Source organism: Populus alba, chromosome 1 (genome assembly GCF_005239225.2).
Source record: "Populus alba chromosome 1, ASM523922v2, whole genome shotgun sequence".
Lineage (NCBI taxonomy): Eukaryota > Viridiplantae > Streptophyta > Magnoliopsida > Malpighiales > Salicaceae > Populus > Populus alba.
This window is the reverse complement of record NC_133284.1, coordinates 5171918-5193407: the sequence shown is the minus strand read 5'-3', so window position 1 is coordinate 5193407 and position 21490 is coordinate 5171918. Positions and strand designations below refer to the sequence as shown.

General features: G+C 35.2%; 2 protein-coding genes across 2 annotated transcripts; both read left to right on the top strand.

The window, feature by feature from the left end:
• Positions 1-667: 667 nt before the first annotated feature.
• On the top strand, positions 668-2691 carry LOC118061323 (GATA transcription factor 1). Its single transcript, XM_035074754.2, has 2 exons — positions 668-1069; positions 1677-2691. Exons 1-2 carry the CDS (start codon positions 878-880, stop codon positions 2259-2261), a joined length of 777 nt encoding a protein of 258 aa, XP_034930645.1. The 5' UTR covers positions 668-877; the 3' UTR covers positions 2262-2691.
• An 11869-nt stretch (positions 2692-14560) lies between these two features.
• On the top strand, positions 14561-20540 carry LOC118061331 (uncharacterized). Its single transcript, XM_035074766.2, has 3 exons — positions 14561-15350; positions 15934-18922; positions 19911-20540. Exons 2-3 carry the CDS (start codon positions 15988-15990, stop codon positions 20294-20296), a joined length of 3321 nt encoding a protein of 1106 aa, XP_034930657.1. The 5' UTR covers positions 14561-15350; positions 15934-15987; the 3' UTR covers positions 20297-20540.
• The last annotated feature ends 950 nt before the right edge of the window (positions 20541-21490 follow it).

The window sequence follows — 21490 nt, the reverse complement described above, 5'->3', positions numbered from 1 at the left end:
TGCACTCCCTTTTTACCTTATTTACGTTTATGCCCGTATTGAAAGCTAATCTGGGAAGCATAAAATTTACTGTGTTTTTTTTAGGAATAAAGTCACGTTGGGATATATTTTTATATCAAAACTAGAATATTCTTTGATTAAGATATAATTATATATTCGTGAAAATTATTTTGCTAGCAAACTTTCTTAAAAACAAAGTCTTAAATGATAGTGTAAGGAGCAAACTCCCTTGCCACTTGCATTGAATATGTAATAACGACACCTTACTGCACAACTAAACGCGTAGGGAATATAAATTGTAAAGGACGGTGGGTTGTTGATAAATTTCATGATTCTTGAATTTATTTATTTTTTTTATTTTCCAGGGCCAATGCTTATCACTTTGAACGTGCATGTTTCCTTTTTCTGTACATACTTTTGTTTTTATACGAGGTAAATAGAAAAGCGTTATTTCATGTAAATTTGTTTCTTAGTTTCAAATCTTTTTTTTTGTTTTTTGAATCTTTTTTTTATAGGTTAATATTAAAAATAAATCTAACAAAATATTATTTTAATATATTTATCTGAAATAAAAAAAACAGTGAATACCTTACCCTACCTAACCAAACCCACTAGTCGTTACAAAATCAACCAAAATGATTTAAGAAATGTAAAAAGAAAAAATAAACACACACACGGGAAAAAAAAAAGTCCCCTCGTTCCCACCGATAAAGAAAAAAAAAAGGGAAAAAATCCTCGAGTTCATCGTGAGATAATATTAGCCAAAAGAAACGAGAGACTCTCTCTCTCTCCTTCACAACACCAAAAATCCCTCTCTACTGAAAACAAACTAAAAACAAATTCCTTTTTGGGTTTCTTCTTCTTTATCCTCGAAGAAATGGAGTCTCTAGACATGGCTGCTTGTTTCATGGTGGATGACCTTTTGGACTTCTGTTCTGATATAGGAGAGGAGGAGGATGGTGAAGAACGCCAGAGGAACAGCAAAAAATCCAGAAGGGCACTTCCTTCCCTTAACCCTAATGCCCTTCACCCGGCTTCTTTCAACGTTTTGGAACATAGTTTGTTACCTGTAAGTTTTTTATCTGGGTGTTCCTTTTATGGGTTCTTAAGGCCGAAAGTTGCGGCCTCTGCCGGTTTTCGCCCTCTCTAAGGCTAGACCCTGTCTGACTCGGCTCGGTTCAGGGCTGTTATGAGTCGACTCGGGCGACTCTGTCCGGGAAGCGGCCGAGTTTTTTTGACTCGGCATGATGTGGCTCAGCTGAGTCAAACTGGATGGCCTCGAATAATGGTGCACGTTGAATTTTTTTGTTCAAACAGTTTTGCAAAGGAGAATTTTGACCACATTGAACTCTTGAAACAGGACTGCAGTTTGAAGGGTGTTTTGGACATTTAATGCCAACTTGTAGTCTTTATCGTTATGAGCTGTATTTCACAAGGTTGTAGTTGTAGCCAATAAATTTATCCTTGTCATTTACAGTCTTGCAAGTTTGTTACGCAGTCACTCCTATTGAAAAGACAACATGGCCGCCAGCATCCTTATAATTTTCTTACCATGTTTAATTCCGAGTTCTTGAGTTGACCAGTTGAGTCAACTCAGACATTCTTATGTTGTCAAAATATGGGGGTTTTGACTTTTGAGTTACTGATTATTTGTTGACATTTTCGCTTTATCCCAGGAATTTGCAGAGGAAGACCTGGAGTGGTTATCGAACAAAGATGCGTTCCCAACAGTCGAAACTTGCTTCGGTAGCCTCTCCGGTGAGCCAGGCAGCATTCCCAAGCACCACAGCCCAGTTTCCGTGCTCGAAAACAGCACTACTAGCAGCACCAGCAACAGTGGCAATAGCAGTAATAGTAACATTATTATGAGTTACTGTCGACTTCGCGTGCCTGTTAAGGCCCGTAGCAAGCGCCAGAATAGACACCCTCGAGAAATCCAAGAGCAAGAGTGTTGGTGGAGTCAGGAAAATTTCATAAGGAGGAAACCGGCTGTGTCAGTAGCAAAATTGGGGAGAAAATGTCAGCATTGTGGTGTTGAAAAGACTCCACAATGGCGGGCAGGTCCAGATGGACCTAAAACATTGTGTAATGCTTGTGGGGTGAGATACAAGTCTGGTAGATTGGTGCCTGAGTACCGACCTGCAAATAGTCCAACGTTCTCCAGCAAATTGCACTCGAATTCGCATAGGAAGGTTGTGGAGATGAGGAGGCAGAAGCAGATGATGGGGTTACTTGCTGCGAAGCCAGTGGATAAAGGGTAGGATAGTGGCTATTCAATTTTTATTTTTTTAGAGTTATTTTACTACTAGCATGGTTAGGGAGCAGGGGGGGGCTTGGTGTGATGGGATAGGTGATTAGTGATGATGTTTGTTTTGGAGGAAATTTACTGGGGAATTTTGACTTTTAGTTTGTTTGGTTGGTTGATTGTGTTCTTAGAAATAGAAAGCAAGGCCGTGTTATTTGTCTTTATCGTATCTTAATTCTTTGCTGTATTGCTTGGATAGGATATGATGAGACTTGGGGTTAGTGCGGTGTGCCAGAGCAAGGTTTTTAGTTAGGTTGTGCTTGCTTTGAACTAACTAGTTTGTTATGGTTAGTGGCAATTTTATGAGCTGTAACACAATTCAAATTGGTTGTTTAGAGAGAATCCTCCTTGAGTTTCCTAAATACAGACATGGGTATTGCAGTGAAGTTTTCTGTCTTATTGTAGTCGACATGACTGATTTTGTAGTTTTTTTCTTCGTGGTTCTTTTTCTCAGTGAAATTCTTGGTCAGATATTGTTTATTGTTTCCTCAATTTGAATGGCGACTTGTATGCAAATATATAGTTCAAGTGAAGTGGTTGGAGGTGAATACGATGTAGCTCTACAGAATGTGCTTGTCGTGTGGTTGCAGATCCCTGAATCTATCATGGTTTCAGATGTCAGATAACTAGGAGAAGAACCAATGATGGATCCCTAGTTGAGCTCTTGTTCTTGCCTTCTTCGGGGGTTTTACTTTCGGATTTCTAGGTTATGGAAAGCGTTCTGCAAGTAGTAAGCTGAATGCAGGTGCCGCTAAGAAGCTATTGCTTTGGAGGTTTTGTTTGTAAATAAATGACTCTGATGACAGGGAGGGCACTTTGTCTGGATGACTTTGACACCCGAAATGAACTGGTTGATATGAAACCCAGAGTTCCATGTTATGTTGTGGAGACGACCTTTCCAAGGCTGGAATGTTAGGCGGCAGTGATTCTATGCGAGGGTTGGCCACCATTTAAGGGTTTTAACAGCAGGATATAAGAAATTTCAGGTTGTGAAAGTCGCTATTCTGATTAAGATTGCATGCGAGCTCCATCTTTTGTACTGCGAGCACAAAGGTGATGTGGGTTGATCTTTGCCAAGGAATGACAGATTTGATTGAATTGTTCAATCAAATCTGTCATTACAATATGAGATGAGAGCAATTTGGAATGTTAGAAAGATCATCCTTGCAATGATTTGAGCAATAATTCAATAATCGGCATGTTCACATCACATGGGTCAGGTTGTTGCGACGTTCACCGTAGTTATGGCATTGTCGCTGAAAAAATCTTGGATTTAGAGTGTCATTGTTTAATTAATGAACATGACTAGATCACTAATCTTCCTTAACTTGTGAATTTGTCATGATGTTCCTCTGGTGATAAGGGAGAGACTGCACCTATATTTTAACAGGGGACTGAACCTTTTGGCACGTAGTTGGATTGATCATGCCACATGGGAGGTACTGTATGAATGCGCTGATTTTTGCCGGTGATCATGAGAAAGGACTAAATAATTGTTGCTAATAGGTTAACACAATGATTGATGATGGACACTAGCTAGCCGCTGCAGAAAACCACAGAGGTAAAGAAAGTAAGGAACTTTTGTCTACACTCCATTCGAAATAGAATAAAGGAAGAGCAGATTTCGATAACACAATTACTTTCTTGAAGCACGTGTAAAAGTTCTACCTCTCGGAGAAAACTCAATTAAGAAATCTCCTATCTGGGTTGAATCTAGTGGAGTGATTGTGCTCGTGTTTGGTTAGCCAAGTTAAGAGAGAAAGGAAGAAGATGCCAGAGAAGTTGGAGAGAGGTAGGGAGAGGAGGGAGGAGAAGAACCCATAACTGGATTAATTCTTGTTCTTATTTATGTTTGTCGATATTCATTTTGTTACAACTCATAGCATATATAGAGTAATTAATCAGAATAATTGAATGTTAATCTAGCATTCTTCTCAGTACAGGTAATTTACACTTGTTATTGAAACAGTGCGCATAAATAGAAGGAAGGATTGGGCTGATACGGTGCGTTGCGATTAACTATTCACTTAGCAACGGTCATTTCTTTTCAAATATTCCCTTCGGCTTGTTTTCTTCTTGTTGGCAATCCTCATTAGCCAAATTCACCTGCAACAATTCTCTCCCTTTCGGAAACACCTTGTCCTCGAGGTTGAATGATAGAAATCTGAGTTCCACTTCATTAATGAATTCCCGTGTTGCCTCAGAGGGAGAGGCAACCCTTGCCAACGGACTAAGATTTGAGTTGCAGCCTGTTGACCCCTTCTGACTGGTCTTCGATCCAAGATTGCCTGAGGGTGCAGAGTGGGTTCCTTGGGACAATCGGGCAATTTAGTGTGCAACATTTTGTTTCCCAGGTTCCTCTTCAATTGGGAGACATGGAAGACAGGGTGGATTGTCGATGAGGAAGGAAGATTTAACTTGTAAGAAACTTCTCTAATCTTCTCGATAATTGTATATGGACCATAATACTTAGCTGATAACTTGTGTTGGTTGTGCTGTGGTACTGACTTTTGCATGTAGGGCTGTAGTTTTAAAGTCTTCTACTTCAAAAACTCTGTCACTTCTCCTTCTGTCTGCTAATTGCCTTCCTTGTTTTTGTTGTTTCTTCCGATAAAATACATTACCAGTCTTTTGTTGCCGTGACTGCAGAACCTGAGTGACCCCTTAAAGCAATATCATGATAGATGGCTATTAACATGTTTTTTAGCACAAGATCATTACCCGCCACCAGTTTGCGCCTTCTGATAAGATGGCCCCAACTCCACTTGTAATGAGGATGTGTAGCAGTCCTAGATAATAGACTTCGCCTTGGTATACCTTTCCCATGACCTGATGTCTGAAAGTAAGTGAAAACTATGAATAAAGCTAGCGCATTGAGCTCATTGCTGGGTATTCTAGAGAGAGCATTAACGACTATGTTTTCCTCCCCCTTCCTGAATTTAATTTCATAATCGAACCCTAGCAGTTTAGTCCACCACAACTTTTGGGATGGAGAGGTTGGATTGAATCGGTTAATGAGATAAACTTGTCTCTAAATTTTTACTCATGAGATGGATGGTGAAAATTGTACAAGATATTCTTGTTAGCCGTCTGCTCCGCATATACCAATTCCCATGACAAATTCACAGTGAAAGTTATGGTGTCACAGGTAAGTCAATAGGATCTTTTAGTGGAGCATATCCTTTCTCTTCTGAGAAACTGCAAAGCTTAAGGAGAAGGAAAAGTACTCCAAGTCCAAGGTTCGTTATACCAGTACTGTATAATCTAGGAATACATTGAAAAGGAAGAAAGAGGTTTTGGGTCTTGAAGAACAGGCAGGCTCGTAGGCCTCATAGCCCCCTTCTCTTTTACACGGAAGTGATCAAACCAATCTTTTCCTATTCATAAAGCTTTCTACTGTATAAATGGAGCACACAACATGTTCTTGCCTAATTTGTGAGGTGACTCACACTCCTTGCCTACCAACAAGGACAGATGAAAAGTCGGGTCCTTTTTAGATAGGGTTTGCCTGTGACAAGTGACAAGTGACAACGATGTTAGCACAAAGTGCTCAACCTTTTTCTCAACGTGGGAGCAGGAGTGTGCTGTTAAAAGCTGGAAGTAGTTTGATCTGATTGGAGACAGCTATCACGGAGCAAATATAGGATAATTTGCCTTCAATTTGCACCTTGTTGGCCTGCCCTTTGTTGTGTTTGTCATTCATTTATGCAGGGCTTTGAGCTTGACTTTCCAAAAAGTTAGCATGGAACTCTTGTTGGGTTGGTTCGCTAGCTATCCATCCCTAGTGTTGTACCACTACTGTCAATTCTTTAGTGTCGATTCCCATGAGTATTTGCCTTGAAAATGAACCCTCACTTTCCGTTTACAAGGAGAAACGGAGTGTTTCTTGGTCCCAAACACCATGTTTAGTCCTTGCAACTGCTGGTCAGAGTCCAGATCAAAAGGCAGATTGGTAAATAGATATCTCTCTTCAGCATTTTCTTGACAAGTTAAGATCGAAGCCAATGCTGATATATTTCTTGCTAAAGACTTTGTTTATACATTGGACAGGTGGTCAGCAGTGGACAGTGGACAGTTGGTGTTTAGTCTTGTTTGAAGTCCAAGAGAATAGCCGGCTGATCTGCCTAACTCGGTCCCGTCCTCTCCGCTTTCAAACCTTAGAAGGCCGGCCACATCCAACTTTGAATACAATATGCGCTGCGTTGATCTTACCTTGTCAAAGGGAAAGGAAAGTAAAAGCAAAAACAACAAACACCAAGATTCAGGAATAGGGTTCATTCAACACCGAAGCTAGGATTTGGTTAGAACTTATGAGATTGGAAAGGAATTTCACCAAGCTTTGACATTCAGCGTCGTAAATCATAATCAAGGGAAGGTCCCATTTGGAGCAAAATCCTTGACAATCAGAGCATGCAATGACGTTGTTATCGATTTGGCAGCACTTGAATTTAGGGCAAAGTTGGGGGATGACGACTAGTGACGAGTCCTCACAGTTGGAACCGAAGCACAAGTTACAGGGAAAGATAAAGAGTGAGAGAGAAAGGGGAAGAATTGGGCAAGCAAGCAACCGAGAATTGGACGAGAATAAATCCATATCTTACCTAACAATGGTGTCATGCTCCATACCTAATAATATTTTGTTTTGCATTCGTGCCTGAGATTGTATCAAGGTCGTGTCTCCCAATATATTTATCTGCTGGATTGCATAGCATTTAGGCAATCACAAGAGTGCTTGGATAAAAAGGTGTCTTTATTAAATGCAGCATGGGCTTCGCATGTAAGTTAGACCGCTTGGACACGATGTAAATTATATTTTTAAAAAATTTAAAATTTTTATTTTTTGTTAAAATTTAATATGATTTATATATTTTGGATCCGTTTAATATACTGATGTTAAAAATAATTTTTAAAAAATAAAAAAATATCATCATTAACATGATTTCAATACAAAAAATTATTTAAAAAAAACCACTACTAAATTGACAGACATACTCTTAGAGTTGCTCTTCCTACCAATTCACACTCATCCCTGCGTGGAGTTTACCTATCACGATGTGTGGAGACATGCTAGCTAGCTTGTCTACAACACCCACACACGCACATGTATTTTCTATTTTTAAGAGCATCTTGGATTTTTTTTAAAAGGAATTTTAGCATGAGCCATAACGGTGTGTGATGTTGATGAATAAAATTTAGATAAACATGTTTGGTTTTGAAAATTAATCTAGAAATCATGTGTGTTTTGGTTGTGGTTATGGAATATGTTTGGATCATGTTGTCTTTGTGCAATTTGAGTGCGTGAATTGAGCAAGTGAGTGACGTTGTGTACGGACGTGATAATATAAAGACGAGCTCAATGTCAAAAAAACTCATTCTAGTTTGCATAAAATGCTTGATGGAATGCTATTTGCAAAATTGAAGACCAATTTGACATTAGTTTTATTGAAAATCTGAAAGGAACAAAAAAGGGATATTAAAAATATATTTTATATTTTTTTATTGTTTAAAAATAATTCCATTTATGGTTGAGAGCATACATAATCGGTTTAAAATAAGTAGAGGTTTTTGACAAAGATATCTTTTAAAAATATTTTTTAATTATTTTTTATGAATGTCTGACAAGAACGTCTTGAACAATATTCATTTCATACTTGAGATCTTTTGTTAAGTGGGACTAACCTACATTTTTATTGGTAAAGTTAAATAAAATTAAATTATTTCTCTCATGTGAAATTTTTTTTAAAAAAGAAGAAAAATATTGTTTTCTAGTGCTGAATCTTAGCGTGCGGGGGAGAACAAGGTTTAGAATGACTCTTCAAGAATCAAAATGTATAATTTAAAGGAGGTTTTTTGGATGATTTCTAATAAAATAAGTAAAGTGTAAAAGCTTAAGTATACATGCTATCTCTTGCTTCTTGTTCATACAACAGTTCTCAATGTGAACAAGCATCACGTCACGTACATGTAGAGGACATCATGTTGTGGACCAAATCATGAAATTACAAATCGAATAAATTGTAAATTAATGGAATGAAATAAGCAAATATGGGTGAGTACATGACAAAATGAATGTCATGAATATGCTAAAAGGGTGTTTAGAATAGTGATAACAATTAATTTTTAAAGTGTTATTTTGCTCGAAAATGCATCAAAATAATATTTTTATTATTATTTTACAAAAATAATTTTAACATCAGGTATATTAGCACATTAAAATAATTAAAAAATATAAAAAATATTAATTTGAAGTAAAAAAATAAAAAATTTTAAAAAATACTTTTAAAATATAAAAACAAACAAATTTTAAATTCAAACAAGTTTGATAAGTTAATTTAAGTCTCAAATAATCAAAAATTGGATATAATAAAAATCAAGCTTCTCTTATAGTAAGATTTTAGGGATTATTTTAAATTCAGGGTGGGCGGTGGCTACCTTTTACAATAAGATTAATAAAAAAAAAAAAACATCCAAGCTGAGAAATTACATTAATCGAACGGGTCCAACTACAATATTTTTTTTGTCCCATTGGATTTGATTGGAATATATGCACTCTTGTACATTGTAGCCATTAACTAACTCGACTCGACTCAACCCGACCTGATCAACCTGGTCAGTAGCCACCTGGCTAAATTTCCGTTTGGCATTGCTGCCAAACCGACGTTTTGACAAAATTCAAAATTTTTTTTTTTTTTGCTAAAATTGAGTTACGGTTGTATTTTTTGGATCGTTTTGATGTGCTGATATCAAAAATGATTTTTAAAAAATGAAAAAACATCATTTGCATGTATTTCGGCACGAAAAGCTATTTGAAAAGCAACCGCTACCATACTGTCAAACACGCTCTATCCCTCTGAAAGCTTTCTATGGCATGTATAGAGATAAGAACCATTTATTAAAAAAGGAAAGGTTGCATGATCTCTGTCCCTCTCCATGGATCAAGGTTCACGGGAAGGAGAGCAGCCTGCATTATTATTTGATACTGACGCCGACTAGAATGTGAAGACAAGGAAGCAAAATATTAAAGAAAAGAAGAAGACAGGTGGAGTAGCTGAAGTTTAGCGTGTTGACGGTGGAGTCAAAGCAGCTCGGAAGATCTTACAGACACCCAAAATACAGAACCAAAAACATGAGTCAAGTTAAAGCGACTGTTCTATGCACCGCACCCCAATCGATGATCAAGGAGATACTTGTAAAATGGTTTTTTTTTTTATGCTTCAAAAATATTTTTAAAAAAATAAATTTTTTATTTTTTATTTCAAATTAAAGCTTTTTGGTATTTTCATATTATTTTTGCATTATAAAAATATTTTTAAAAAATTAAATTATTTTATCTTTTTCTTCAAATTTAATATGTTAATATAAAAAATAATTTTAAAAAATATACTTAAAAAAACAACAATTACAAACAATTTCAAACACTTCAAAATCAGTCCTAACATCATGACTTTTTGCCAAACTACTGAATTGATTGGTAAGGAAATGTAAATTTAATCTCGCATGTAAAAAAATCCTCAAAAAATAGACTGCCTTACCTGTTACTATCAATGTCGTTATAATTAAATCAAGTATGATACGGTAGATCACCCATAATCTAGGTGACCTGCCTCTTAACCTAAGTTAGGTATAAGAAAAAAAATTAATCTTTAATTAATCTTGGATGTAATTAATTTGACAAGTTAATTCTGAATAATTTAATCCAAATTTAAATTGATATTTCTCAAAATAATATCACTTGAATTAATTCATTTATCCTATTCTTAATTTAAATCTTATATCGAGTTAATTTCAAATTAAATTTAATAAGATCCAAGTAGTAATCCAATGTCGTTTTTGATAAAACTGAATTCAGCACATGTGAAATGAAAATGAAAAAAATAAAGGATAAGAAGGAAATGATTGCTCTTTAAGCAACACAATCATTGAATTCAAGAGACATGAGAGTTCTTTCTTATATATATATATATATATATATATATATATATATATATATATATATATATATATATATATCTCGGTAAGGTACGAATTCTTTTCTTAATAAAAAAATGCTGCGATACTTTTTTTATTTTTTTTTTAGTATTGATTAATGTACATGAAGCCCAGAAGGAAGCTTTTGGGTAAACTAGACCGGGCCCCATCCCGTGATAAATATTCGACTTTTGAGATGGATCGAGGCTTGGACTGTATAATAAAATATATATGCCCATTAAATTAAATAGGACCATGGCCCACGTTAGGGATACGAAATCATGGAAGAGCATTAATGATTTGTAATCTAAATACAAAAAACTTAACTAGAACAGTATCGTGAGATGTAATAGTAGAATTTCTTTTTTAAGATCTAAATCGCATAATAGTATTATGGTTTTGATTAAAATGGTTTTAAATGTAAAAGATAATAATATTTATGCCACCAAAAACTTTTCAATTCAATACAACAACTAAAGTTTGAAGATTCTTGGTTCAACTTTTTTTTTACTCTTTTTTTAGCTTGACTTTTAAATTAAATTATATAAAAGTTATTCTACCGTGACACCATCGACCGAGCATATTTATTTTTTAAAAATCAAGTTAACTTTAATTTATATGTTAAACTCGTGATTCGTATTATAGATTTTTTTAGGTCAAATTAATTTTTATTTTATTTCATGATAAGAAACCATAAAAATTAATTAGTTGTTAATTCAATATTGAATGATAAAACTCAATAAAAACCTTCACACAAATAAATGGAATTGAAGAAAAAAACAAATGATAAAAAAAAAACAGAAAAAAACTCAAGAGAAAAATAAAGACTTGTATGAAAAAAAAATATAGTAATCTAGTTCATTATATACATGAATAGTTAAATTAATCCCATGTGATTTAATTGTTTTGTTAGTAAAACATTCATAAGAACACTAGACGTCCTTGACAATGTCGTTTAGATAATTAGGTCGAACAAAAATGCAATGTTTAGGGGTGTTCACGGTCTGGTTTTAATCTAAAAATTCAACCGAACCAAAAAATAGTATTTTTTATTAATATTACACCAGACCAAACCAAGAACTGATTTTATTCAGGTCGGGTTGGTTTTTTAGAATAAAAAACCAGAAAATCGGATTGTGGTGTTTGGATAAGCTAATCTTCATCACTAAGCTAAATTAAAAAAAAAAAAATCTGATGTCAAATATCAATCTAAGCTATTAATCACAACAATCACTTAAAAATTCAAGAAATTCAAGAAAAGCGACCAGTAAACAAAGTCTTCCATATGGGGGCAGGGAATGGAAAGGGGGTGGGAAGGGAGGAGGGGGAAGGTTCTAAAGGGGAAAAGAGGAAGGGAAGGCTAGAAAGGGAGAGACGGGTGGCGGTTGGAAAAGAACCATTGAAAGTGATTTAGGGTTAGGGATAATTCTTTTTATAGTTTTTTTTAAATTGATTCAGTTTGGTTCGATTCAATCAGTTTAAAATTTTTTAAACTGGAACCGAATTGGATCAGGTGGTTTTTTTTTTTTTTTTAATCGGTTTATTCGGTTTATTTTGTTAATTTTTTTTTTCAGTTTAATTAGTTGATCAGTTTTTTTAAACATCCTTAATTTTAACTAGTCCTATTTCCAGTTAGAGGCGGGTTTATTTTAAGAGTTATTTTAGAAAAAGGTAAAGACAAAAATTTCTTTATAGATTAATCAACCCACACGCGGATAATATGCTTAAAATCTGATTGAAAAATAAAAACTCAACTTAATGCATGCAAAACGGCTTAAGAAAAAATCTATAAAATATATGAGATGATAGATTTGTTTCGCGTTAATTATATCTAGATCCTTGTAACTAGACCACATAGTTCGAAAATATCATATGATTGACATATTACAAAATTTTTAATTTTTAAATAATAATTTTGAAGTTTACCTACCTCTTTTAATTTCTAAAATTGAAAAAGCAAGACTAATATTTAAAGAATTATTACTTTAAATACATCAAATCAATATAAAAATATATTTTAAAAATGGTCGAGGAAAGAAATTTTCTTCGTGGTCACATTCAAACCGAGGATATCTTGTTGAAAGAAATTAAAATTCTTTTTTTTTTTTTTCTAGCTCAGTGGTCAACTGTAAGGCTTGCTTTGCGACTGTCCCGAGTTCGATCCTCAAGAGTACCAGCCTGTCACCCTCGCGGTGCCTTACCTGTCTACTGGGCTTGCAGGATGTTCAGTGGGCCCGGGGAATAGTCGTGGTGTGCGTAAGCTGGCCCGGACACCCCGGGTTAAAAAAAAAAAAAAAGAAATTAAAATTCTTAATTATATAAGAACATGGTACCTATTCATGAAACATAAAAAAAGGTTTATTTATAAAAAAAGACAAGATAAACAATACTGACTAAGCATCCATCAAAGTCAAGGTCGGCTACCAAATGACATCGTTTTCATTTTATTTTCATACAATAAGATTCGGAAACATCATTTCAGTCTCATAGTCTATAAACTTGCTTTTATAATATCACAAGGTCGCAATAATTCTGTTTAGGCCATGTCATACAAATAAAATATTTAGTGTCTTTATATTATTACGTATAAAGTATTTTTTAAAAATATATTAAAATATTTTTAAATAAAAAATATTCCTTATCCTCCAAAGACAGAAGAGGTTGTAAATCTAGTGCAACAGATATGTTTATTTTATCAATATAAGTATCCAGATAACATTGAGCGTATTTCAATTAATTTTACGGATCTTGAAGTTAACAATTATATAAACTTTTAATAATTATAAAAAAACCTTAACTCGTAATTATTAAAAAACTAACTTAATCTATGACCGGTTAAGTTGTTATTGAAAATTAATAAATAGAGTTTTTTTTTTTTTTATAAAAGGACCTGAACTCGTTATTAAAGATTTATTTTATTTTATTAATATAAGTGTTTGAATCAATTTGAACATATCTCAATTAATTTCATAGATCTTGGAATTAATAATTATATAACTTTAATAATTTTAAAAATATATGAACGGGTGACTATTAAAAAATATATTTAATAAGTTAAGATACCACTTGGAATTAATAAATAGAGTTTTTTTATTTTTTATTTTTAATTCTCGGCTTGTGGAGATGAGCCAACCCCAAAATGAAGAATCCAATGAGTCAACAAGCAAATCCCTTACATGTGCTGCAATTCAACTTTTTAAAGTTAATTTCAGGACCCACTCACTCAACCTTTCTAGATTGCATGATTAGTTGTCAGACTACTAACCCACGAATACGGGCCGTCTGATATGGACGTAGGTCATAATGGTTGGAAACCCAGGGGAGCTGTCTCACCCATCTTGTGGGTCCTTGCCTAGAGAGTTTGGTGGGCCATTTATATAACCCTGGAGGGCCCTACAAGTCCCATCATCATGACGTGCTCTTCCTTAATCCAATCAACGTCCTAGCATAATCTTAGTTTTCACACTGGAGTATTTAGCGAACAACAGCTACAGTCTTTCTGGCAGGATTAAAAGCTCTTTTTCATTTCCACGCAAAGTGCTTGACGTGGCATTCAAATGTCCTAGTGCTCGAGACTGCAAAATTACCTTCGTCACCTCGGCTGCTGTCATTTATGAAGTCTTGGTCAAAGGATATTTTTCTTACCACACCAAACCAGTTCCAGGGAGGCCCTAACATGCATGTCCTAATTAACTTCCATAAAAAAAATATATAAAAAAACAACAAATAGCTGATTCTAATTCCTATCTACCTAAGTGGTGTGATGGCATATTTTTTTCTTCATGAGTTGGTGAATTTTTAGAAACAAAAGCATAATCTTCTCTTTAAAAAAGTGAGTTTCTAGAGAGAAAAAAAGAAAGAAAGAAAAAACACCAGTAGCATAGAGGAGATAAATTGTCAGATGGATTAGCTTCTCTACCGAGCTAGCTATAAACCAGATCAATTCGGGAAACAGATACAAAAATGTCGCGATCTCCTTTTTCTTAACCACTGGCACATTTTTCTTAATCACAATTAATTTGTTAGTTTACTTCCATTAATTTAGTTGACAATGGAGGCCAAAAATCCATGGCTTTAGCTCAGTGACAGTGAGTGAATTTGTTTCCTTTATCATCATTTCCAGTTTAATTCCCAGACAAGATTGCATAATTCTATTTGTTTTTGCTAAATTACATGAGTCCAAAAATGCATGGTAAATTCTGAATAGAAAAGTTGGCGCAGGTAATCCATATGGCTAACATGGGAAGAAAAGAAAAGAAAAAATTACGAGCACTAATACTGATTTTATTTTCTGTGTTTTTGCTATTGGGATTTGGAGATCCCAGAACCAATCTGCCCCAACACAATCTATCACAGTCAAGAAAAGTCCAAAATTCTTTGGATTTGGACAAGAAAGCTTTTTGTTGCCAAATAAAATGTATAGCAACAGTTGAAGGCACTAAAAAAGCGAAAGAAACTAGACAGCCAAGCGCACCTCCACCACCACCACCCTCCACTCCCTTCCTTAGAGAGAAAAGTTAACAACAGCACACAGCACACAGAACACAGCACACATATACACACAGTCACGCATATATTTATTGAGAGAGAGAGAGAGAGAGAGAGGTGCAAACTTTGCATTCATATCCTGAGGTTTGAGAGAGATTAAATGAGGGCATGCCTTGTCGGCCATTAGAGCTTCAAGTAGTAGCTCGGGCCCGACCCTTTTTAATTCATGAAAAGACTTAACATTTTCACTGTTCTTGCTTCAATATCTGAATAGAAAACCATAAAAGATCTCTCCCTTTTCCTTTCGCTTTTTTTTTTTTTTTTTGTTTTGGAAAGGAAATAAGAAAGACAGTGAGAGAAGGAAGAAAGGTAACTTTTTTGGTTACAAAATCTTAGGCCTATAGATCCAAAGATCCCACCATACCATTTTATGCTAAAAGGTGAACTGGGTTGCCTTTGGTTTTGTCTGTTGGTTCATGAATTCCATGTTTCTTTTAGCTTTACGGTCTCAAGGAGTTGCAGTGAAGCGGTGCAGTTGTTGCCTTACAATCTCGTCTTTGACGAATGATTAGTTATCTGGCTTTAACAGGTATGTTACTCTTTTTTCAACCGTTGGCTTATTCTCTCTATTGATTTGTTTGCATAAAGTGGTTTCGTTGGTTGTCTGATATGTGAATTCCAGCGGAAATGGCCTCTTTAATATCTTGGGTTTGTAAATTTAGATTTGTTGTCCTAGTTCTTTATTTCTTCTAAATGAATACTGTTGCTTCTGTGTTTGTCCCGGGCAAGGATTTCTTTTAACTGTTTAGTTGATTAAATTTCCAGGTTCTAAAAAGTTCTGTAAACTAAAATTCGATATTAAGATGTTCAACAAAGCAATTTCATATGTGGTGTGTCACTGTATCATAGCTCTTGAATTACTTGAATACTGAAATGACTGGTGTTTCTTGTAATAATTTCTGTCTCTCAATCATATTTACAGCTGAATTCCTTATATAGGGAGAAAGGCTTGTTAAAACAGTTTCTTATTATAAAAGAAGTACTAGAATCATTTTGGAGTTCCAATTCTTCTTACAGCTGTAAAATGTTGCACTATTTGGTTGATTTTTGTCATAGATATGGTTCATTTGACAATTGTGATCAAAGTTTCTAACGTAGCGCTGGATATGCAGGTGTTAAAATTATGATATTATGCTGAAATTTCAATAAAGCGGAGGGATATCAAAATGTCAGCACATTTCCAATCAAAGAGAGTATTTGAATTGAGGCTTGCTGGAATTTTGCTCGTTTCCATCCTATTGATATGTACTACAGAGGCGTTGAATTCTGAGGGGCAACGCCTCCTAGAGTTAAAGAATAGCCTCCATGACGAGTTCAATCATCTGCAGAATTGGAAGTCCACTGACCAGACACCATGCAGCTGGACTGGTGTGAATTGCACTTCAGGTTATGAGCCTGTAGTCTGGTCCCTTAATATGAGCTCAATGAATCTTTCTGGGACTCTGAGCCCCGGTATTGGTGGTTTGGTCAACCTGCAATATTTTGATCTTTCTGACAATATGATCACCGGAGATATACCTAAAGCTATTGGAAATTGTTCACTGTTGCAATTACTTTATTTGAATAACAATCAGTTGAGTGGGGAAATTCCTGCTGAACTGGGTGAATTGTCTTTTCTTGAACGTTTGAATATATGCAACAACAGGATATCCGGTTCACTTCCAGAGGAGCTTGGGAGATTATCTTCATTGGTTGAGCTTGTGGCTTATACCAACAAGCTGACCGGTCCGTTGCCGCATTCTATAGGTAATCTCAAGAACCTGAAAACCATCCGTGCAGGGCAGAATGAAATTTCTGGTAGTTTTCCTTCTGAAATAAGTGGATGTCAGAGCTTGAAATTGCTTGGTCTTGCCCAAAATAAAATAGGAGGGGAGCTGCCGAAGGAATTTGGGATGCTTGGAAACTTGACTGAAGTGATTTTATGGGAGAACCAGATCTCAGGGTTTATACCAAAGGAGCTAGGGAACTGTACAAACCTTGAGACACTTGCTCTATATTCAAATGCTCTTACTGGACCAATACCAAAGGAAATTGGGAACCTGAGGTTTCTGAAGAAGCTGTACCTCTATCGGAATGGGTTGAATGGAACTATTCCAAGGGAAATTGGGAACCTTTCCATGGCAGCAGAAATTGATTTCTCAGAGAATTTTTTGACTGGTGAGATCCCAACTGAGTTCAGCAAGATAAAGGGTCTTCGACTTTTGTACCTCTTCCAGAACCAGCTTACAAGTGTCATACCAAAAGAGCTTAGTAGCTTGAGGAACTTGACTAAGCTTGACCTCTCAATCAATTACCTCACTGGTCCTATTCCTTCCGGGTTTCAATATTTGACTGAAATGCTCCAGTTACAGCTTTTTGACAACCACTTGAGTGGTGGCATTCCTCAGGGGTTTGGACTTCATAGCCGACTCTGGGTGGTTGATTTTTCAGATAATGATCTCACTGGAAGAATACCTCCTCATATATGTCAACTTTCAAACCTGATTTTGCTGAATCTTGACTCTAACAGGTTATATGGAAATATCCCGACTGGGGTCCTGAACTGCCAAACATTGGTACAACTTCGTCTTGTTGGAAATAATTTTACAGGTGGCTTTCCTTCAGAGTTGTGCAAATTGGTGAACCTTTCTGCTATTGAACTGGACCAGAACAGTTTTACTGGTCCGGTTCCACCAGAGATTGGAAACTGCCGAAGTTTGCAAAGACTTCATATTGCAAACAATTACTTTACTTCGGAGTTGCCGAAGGAAATAGGTAATTTGTTTCACCTTGTGACTTTTAATGCATCATCAAATTTGCTCACGGGCAGGATTCCACCCGAAGTTGTCAACTGCAAGATGCTCCAACGACTTGATCTTAGCCACAACAGCTTTTCTGATGCTTTACCAGACGGGCTTGGAACTCTTCTTCAACTGGAGCTTCTCAGGCTTTCAGAAAATAAATTCTCCGGAAATATACCTCCGGCATTAGGAAATCTCTCCCATTTGACTGAATTGCAGATGGGCGGCAACTCATTTTCTGGTCAAATTCCTCCAGCTTTGGGCTCGCTTTCAAGCTTGCAGATTGCAATGAATCTCAGTTATAACAATCTTACTGGCAGCATACCACCAGAGCTTGGTAATCTTAATTTACTGGAATTTCTCCTGCTCAATAACAACCATTTGAATGGTGAGATTCCCATAACATTTGAAAATCTGTCAAGTTTACTGGGATGCAACTTCTCATACAATGAACTCACTGGACCTTTGCCTTCCATACCACTATTTCAGAACATGGCCACCAGCAGCTTTCTTGGAAACAAAGGGCTTTGTGGTGGGCCTCTTGGCTACTGCAGTGGAGATCCATCTTCTGGTTCTGTTGTACAAAAAAATTTGGATGCTTCTCGAGGTAGGATCATCACAATTGTTGCAGCCATTGTCGGTGGGGTTTCTCTCGTTCTGATTATAGTGATACTGTATTTCATGAGACGTCCCACCGAGACAGCTCCTTCCATACATGATCAGGAGAATCCATCTACAGAATCAGATATCTACTTTCCTCTAAAAGACGGATTAACTTTCCAAGATCTAGTTGAGGCCACCAACAATTTTCATGACAGCTATGTTCTTGGAAGGGGAGCATGTGGAACAGTCTACAAGGCAGTTATGCGTTCTGGGAAGATCATTGCTGTGAAAAAGCTTGCATCTAACAGGGAGGGGAGTGATATTGAGAATAGTTTTCGGGCTGAGATTCTGACTCTTGGAAAGATTAGGCACCGAAACATAGTGAAACTTCATGGGTTTTGCTATCATGAAGGTTCGAATCTGCTTCTTTACGAGTACATGGCTAGGGGTAGCTTGGGAGAACTGCTTCACGAGCCTTCTTGTGGCTTGGAATGGCCCACTCGGTTCTTGGTCGCTCTTGGAGCTGCTGAAGGGCTTGCTTATTTACATCATGACTGCAAACCAAGAATTATTCACCGTGATATAAAGTCGAATAATATTCTTCTTGATGATAACTTTGAAGCCCATGTTGGTGATTTTGGTTTGGCGAAGGTTATTGACATGCCACAGTCCAAATCAATGTCAGCTGTTGCAGGATCATATGGTTATATTGCACCAGGTGAGCCTTCCTCGTTAGATTCAATAAAATTATCGTGCTTCTGTTTATGATTATTTTATTCCTTATCAAGGTCGTATAATAATTTATTTTCTTTATATTTCTCTGCTGCTGAATTCACTCGGGCACTTTGAACATGGGAGATAGTGTGGTTAGATAAAAGTGTGAAGAAAGCTTTAATTTCTACTGTAATATGATTTTAATTATATCTGCATGCCATCTGCTTAAAATAGTCAGTGAGCAACATAGTGGAATTCATTGGATATTTAGGTTAGGGATAAAGTAATAGTGCATTGTACATATAAATAGTGTTTTTTTTTTTTTTTTTTTTTTTTCCATTTTGGGCATTCAACTTTATTTCTTTGCAATCTTGTCCTTTCAAACTGGCCAAGCGTAGCAATGTCTGACTCTTTTCTTTCTTCTTTCTATTTTCTCATTATTTTTATTTATTCAAATTTTAATTAATAGCCTCTCTTTAGTTTTTAAAATTGTTTAGTTTATTTGTTTTTAAATAATAATTAATTTTTAATTACTTAATAATTAAGAAAAAATTATTATAATTTATCTTTAAATTCTTCCTCGTATAATTTTATATAAATAAGTTGTCTTTGCATAACACATTTATAAAAACAACAATCATTTGTTATTGGCAACTTGAATTAACCTTTAAGATAAAATAAATAAAAATGTATAAAATTAAAAAGATAGCCATCTATCTTTTGTTTTTTCTAGGGAGACTAGCTCCCTTATTTAATTAGTGTTAATAACTGGTTTTTGATTTCTTAGTTCATATATATTTTTTTAAACTTACTTTACTAAGTGTAAACACCATCCTTCCATTTCTTAATTAAAAAAATTATGATATCTAAGAACATATCCATATCCATAACACTTCTCCTCTTATGTTAAAAATTAACTTTGCGATTAATAGGATTGGTTACTGCCAAATTTATGTGCTTGCAACTTATTTGTGGTTTCCGTCTCATTGCAGAATATGCATACACCATGAAGGTTACGGAAAAATGTGACATCTATAGTTATGGAGTTGTTCTATTGGAGTTGCTAACCGGAAAAACTCCAGTACAGCCACTAGATCAAGGAGGTGATCTTGTCACGTGGGCAAGACAATATGTTCGGGAGCATTCATTGACACCTGGGATACTTGATGAGCGATTGGACCTTGAAGACCGAAGCACTGTTGCTCACATGATCTATGTCTTGAGAATTGCTCTACTCTGCACAAGCATGTCGCCTTCTGACCGGCCATCAATGCGGGAAGTTGTGCTGATGCTTATCGAGTCTAATGAGAGAGAAGGTAACCTTACTCTGTCTTCGACTTATGTTTTCCCGTTGAAAGATGATGCTCCACGAAAATAGGTGACCGTTTTCCAGATTTTATTAACAGATGATTTCTTTCTTGGTGCTTATTCTTCCTCGAATCATTTGCAAGATAAGAAAAAATAATTAAATGGCTTAATGTTACTCTCAAATTCTGTATTTCGTCTTGCAATTAGTTCAGTTACAACAATCCTGTACAGATATAAGCTGCCCGCCATACATGTATTTTACAGATTCTGATGTAATAAATTACTCATCGGGCACCAGTTCCTGTTATTTCGTCTGTCTAGTTAGCCATTTTGCTGAAAAGTCTTACGTACTGTTCTTCTCTTATCTCGTTTTATTATAATTTGTTTACATAACTTGCTGATGGTGTTGGTTGCTATGGTGAGATCGTGATGTCCCTTTCGAAAGGGGTTTCTCCCTCATGAACTAAAATTGGAAGAGGTGAAAAAATGTAGAGCAGTCCTCGTAATCGTGCTGTAATGCTAAACGTGAGTTGGAGTCGATGAGTCGAATTTCCTGTTTGAAAAAAAAAAAAACAACAGAAAACTCGTCTAAATGAAACATCAAGTAGTGGAGATGTCAAGGGAAAAAAAAGTTAGAAATTTACTTGGACTATGGGTTTCGAAGTTAAATTCTCAAGAATCCTCTGATAAATGATATAAACATCGTGCTTATAGGCAGATTAAAGACGTGAACTTAGTCTAAAAAACTAAATTGAGTGCATATTTTAAAGCTAAACTAGTAAAACAATTTCTGAAGTTAAAATAATTTGAGAATTAGTTTTTATACTCATGATCTCCCTCTTATATATATATATATATATATATATATATATATATTTGAAATCGGGTTTTTTATAACTTTTTTCAATATTTTTCCCTACATTTGTTATATAAACTAATGAAATGATTTAAATACTTTCAACTTCAATCATTTTTAACCTCACTGATTAAATTTTTTTCTCATATAATTAATTTTAAATTTAAAAAATAAAGTTTAATACCATAACTTTAATTTTCCATTCAGAAATTTTGGTTTTAAATTAAAAAAAAGAGAGATTTTAAGATTACTAGTTTGTTTTGTTGAGACAAAGAAGAAAGGGTATTTTTTTTTCCCTTAAATTTGAGATCAAAATTTGTGGACACAGAATTAAAATTATGATATTAGATTTTAAGTTTATTTATTTTATTTTCAAAATATGTGAGAAGTTATCGAGTAATTACTTAT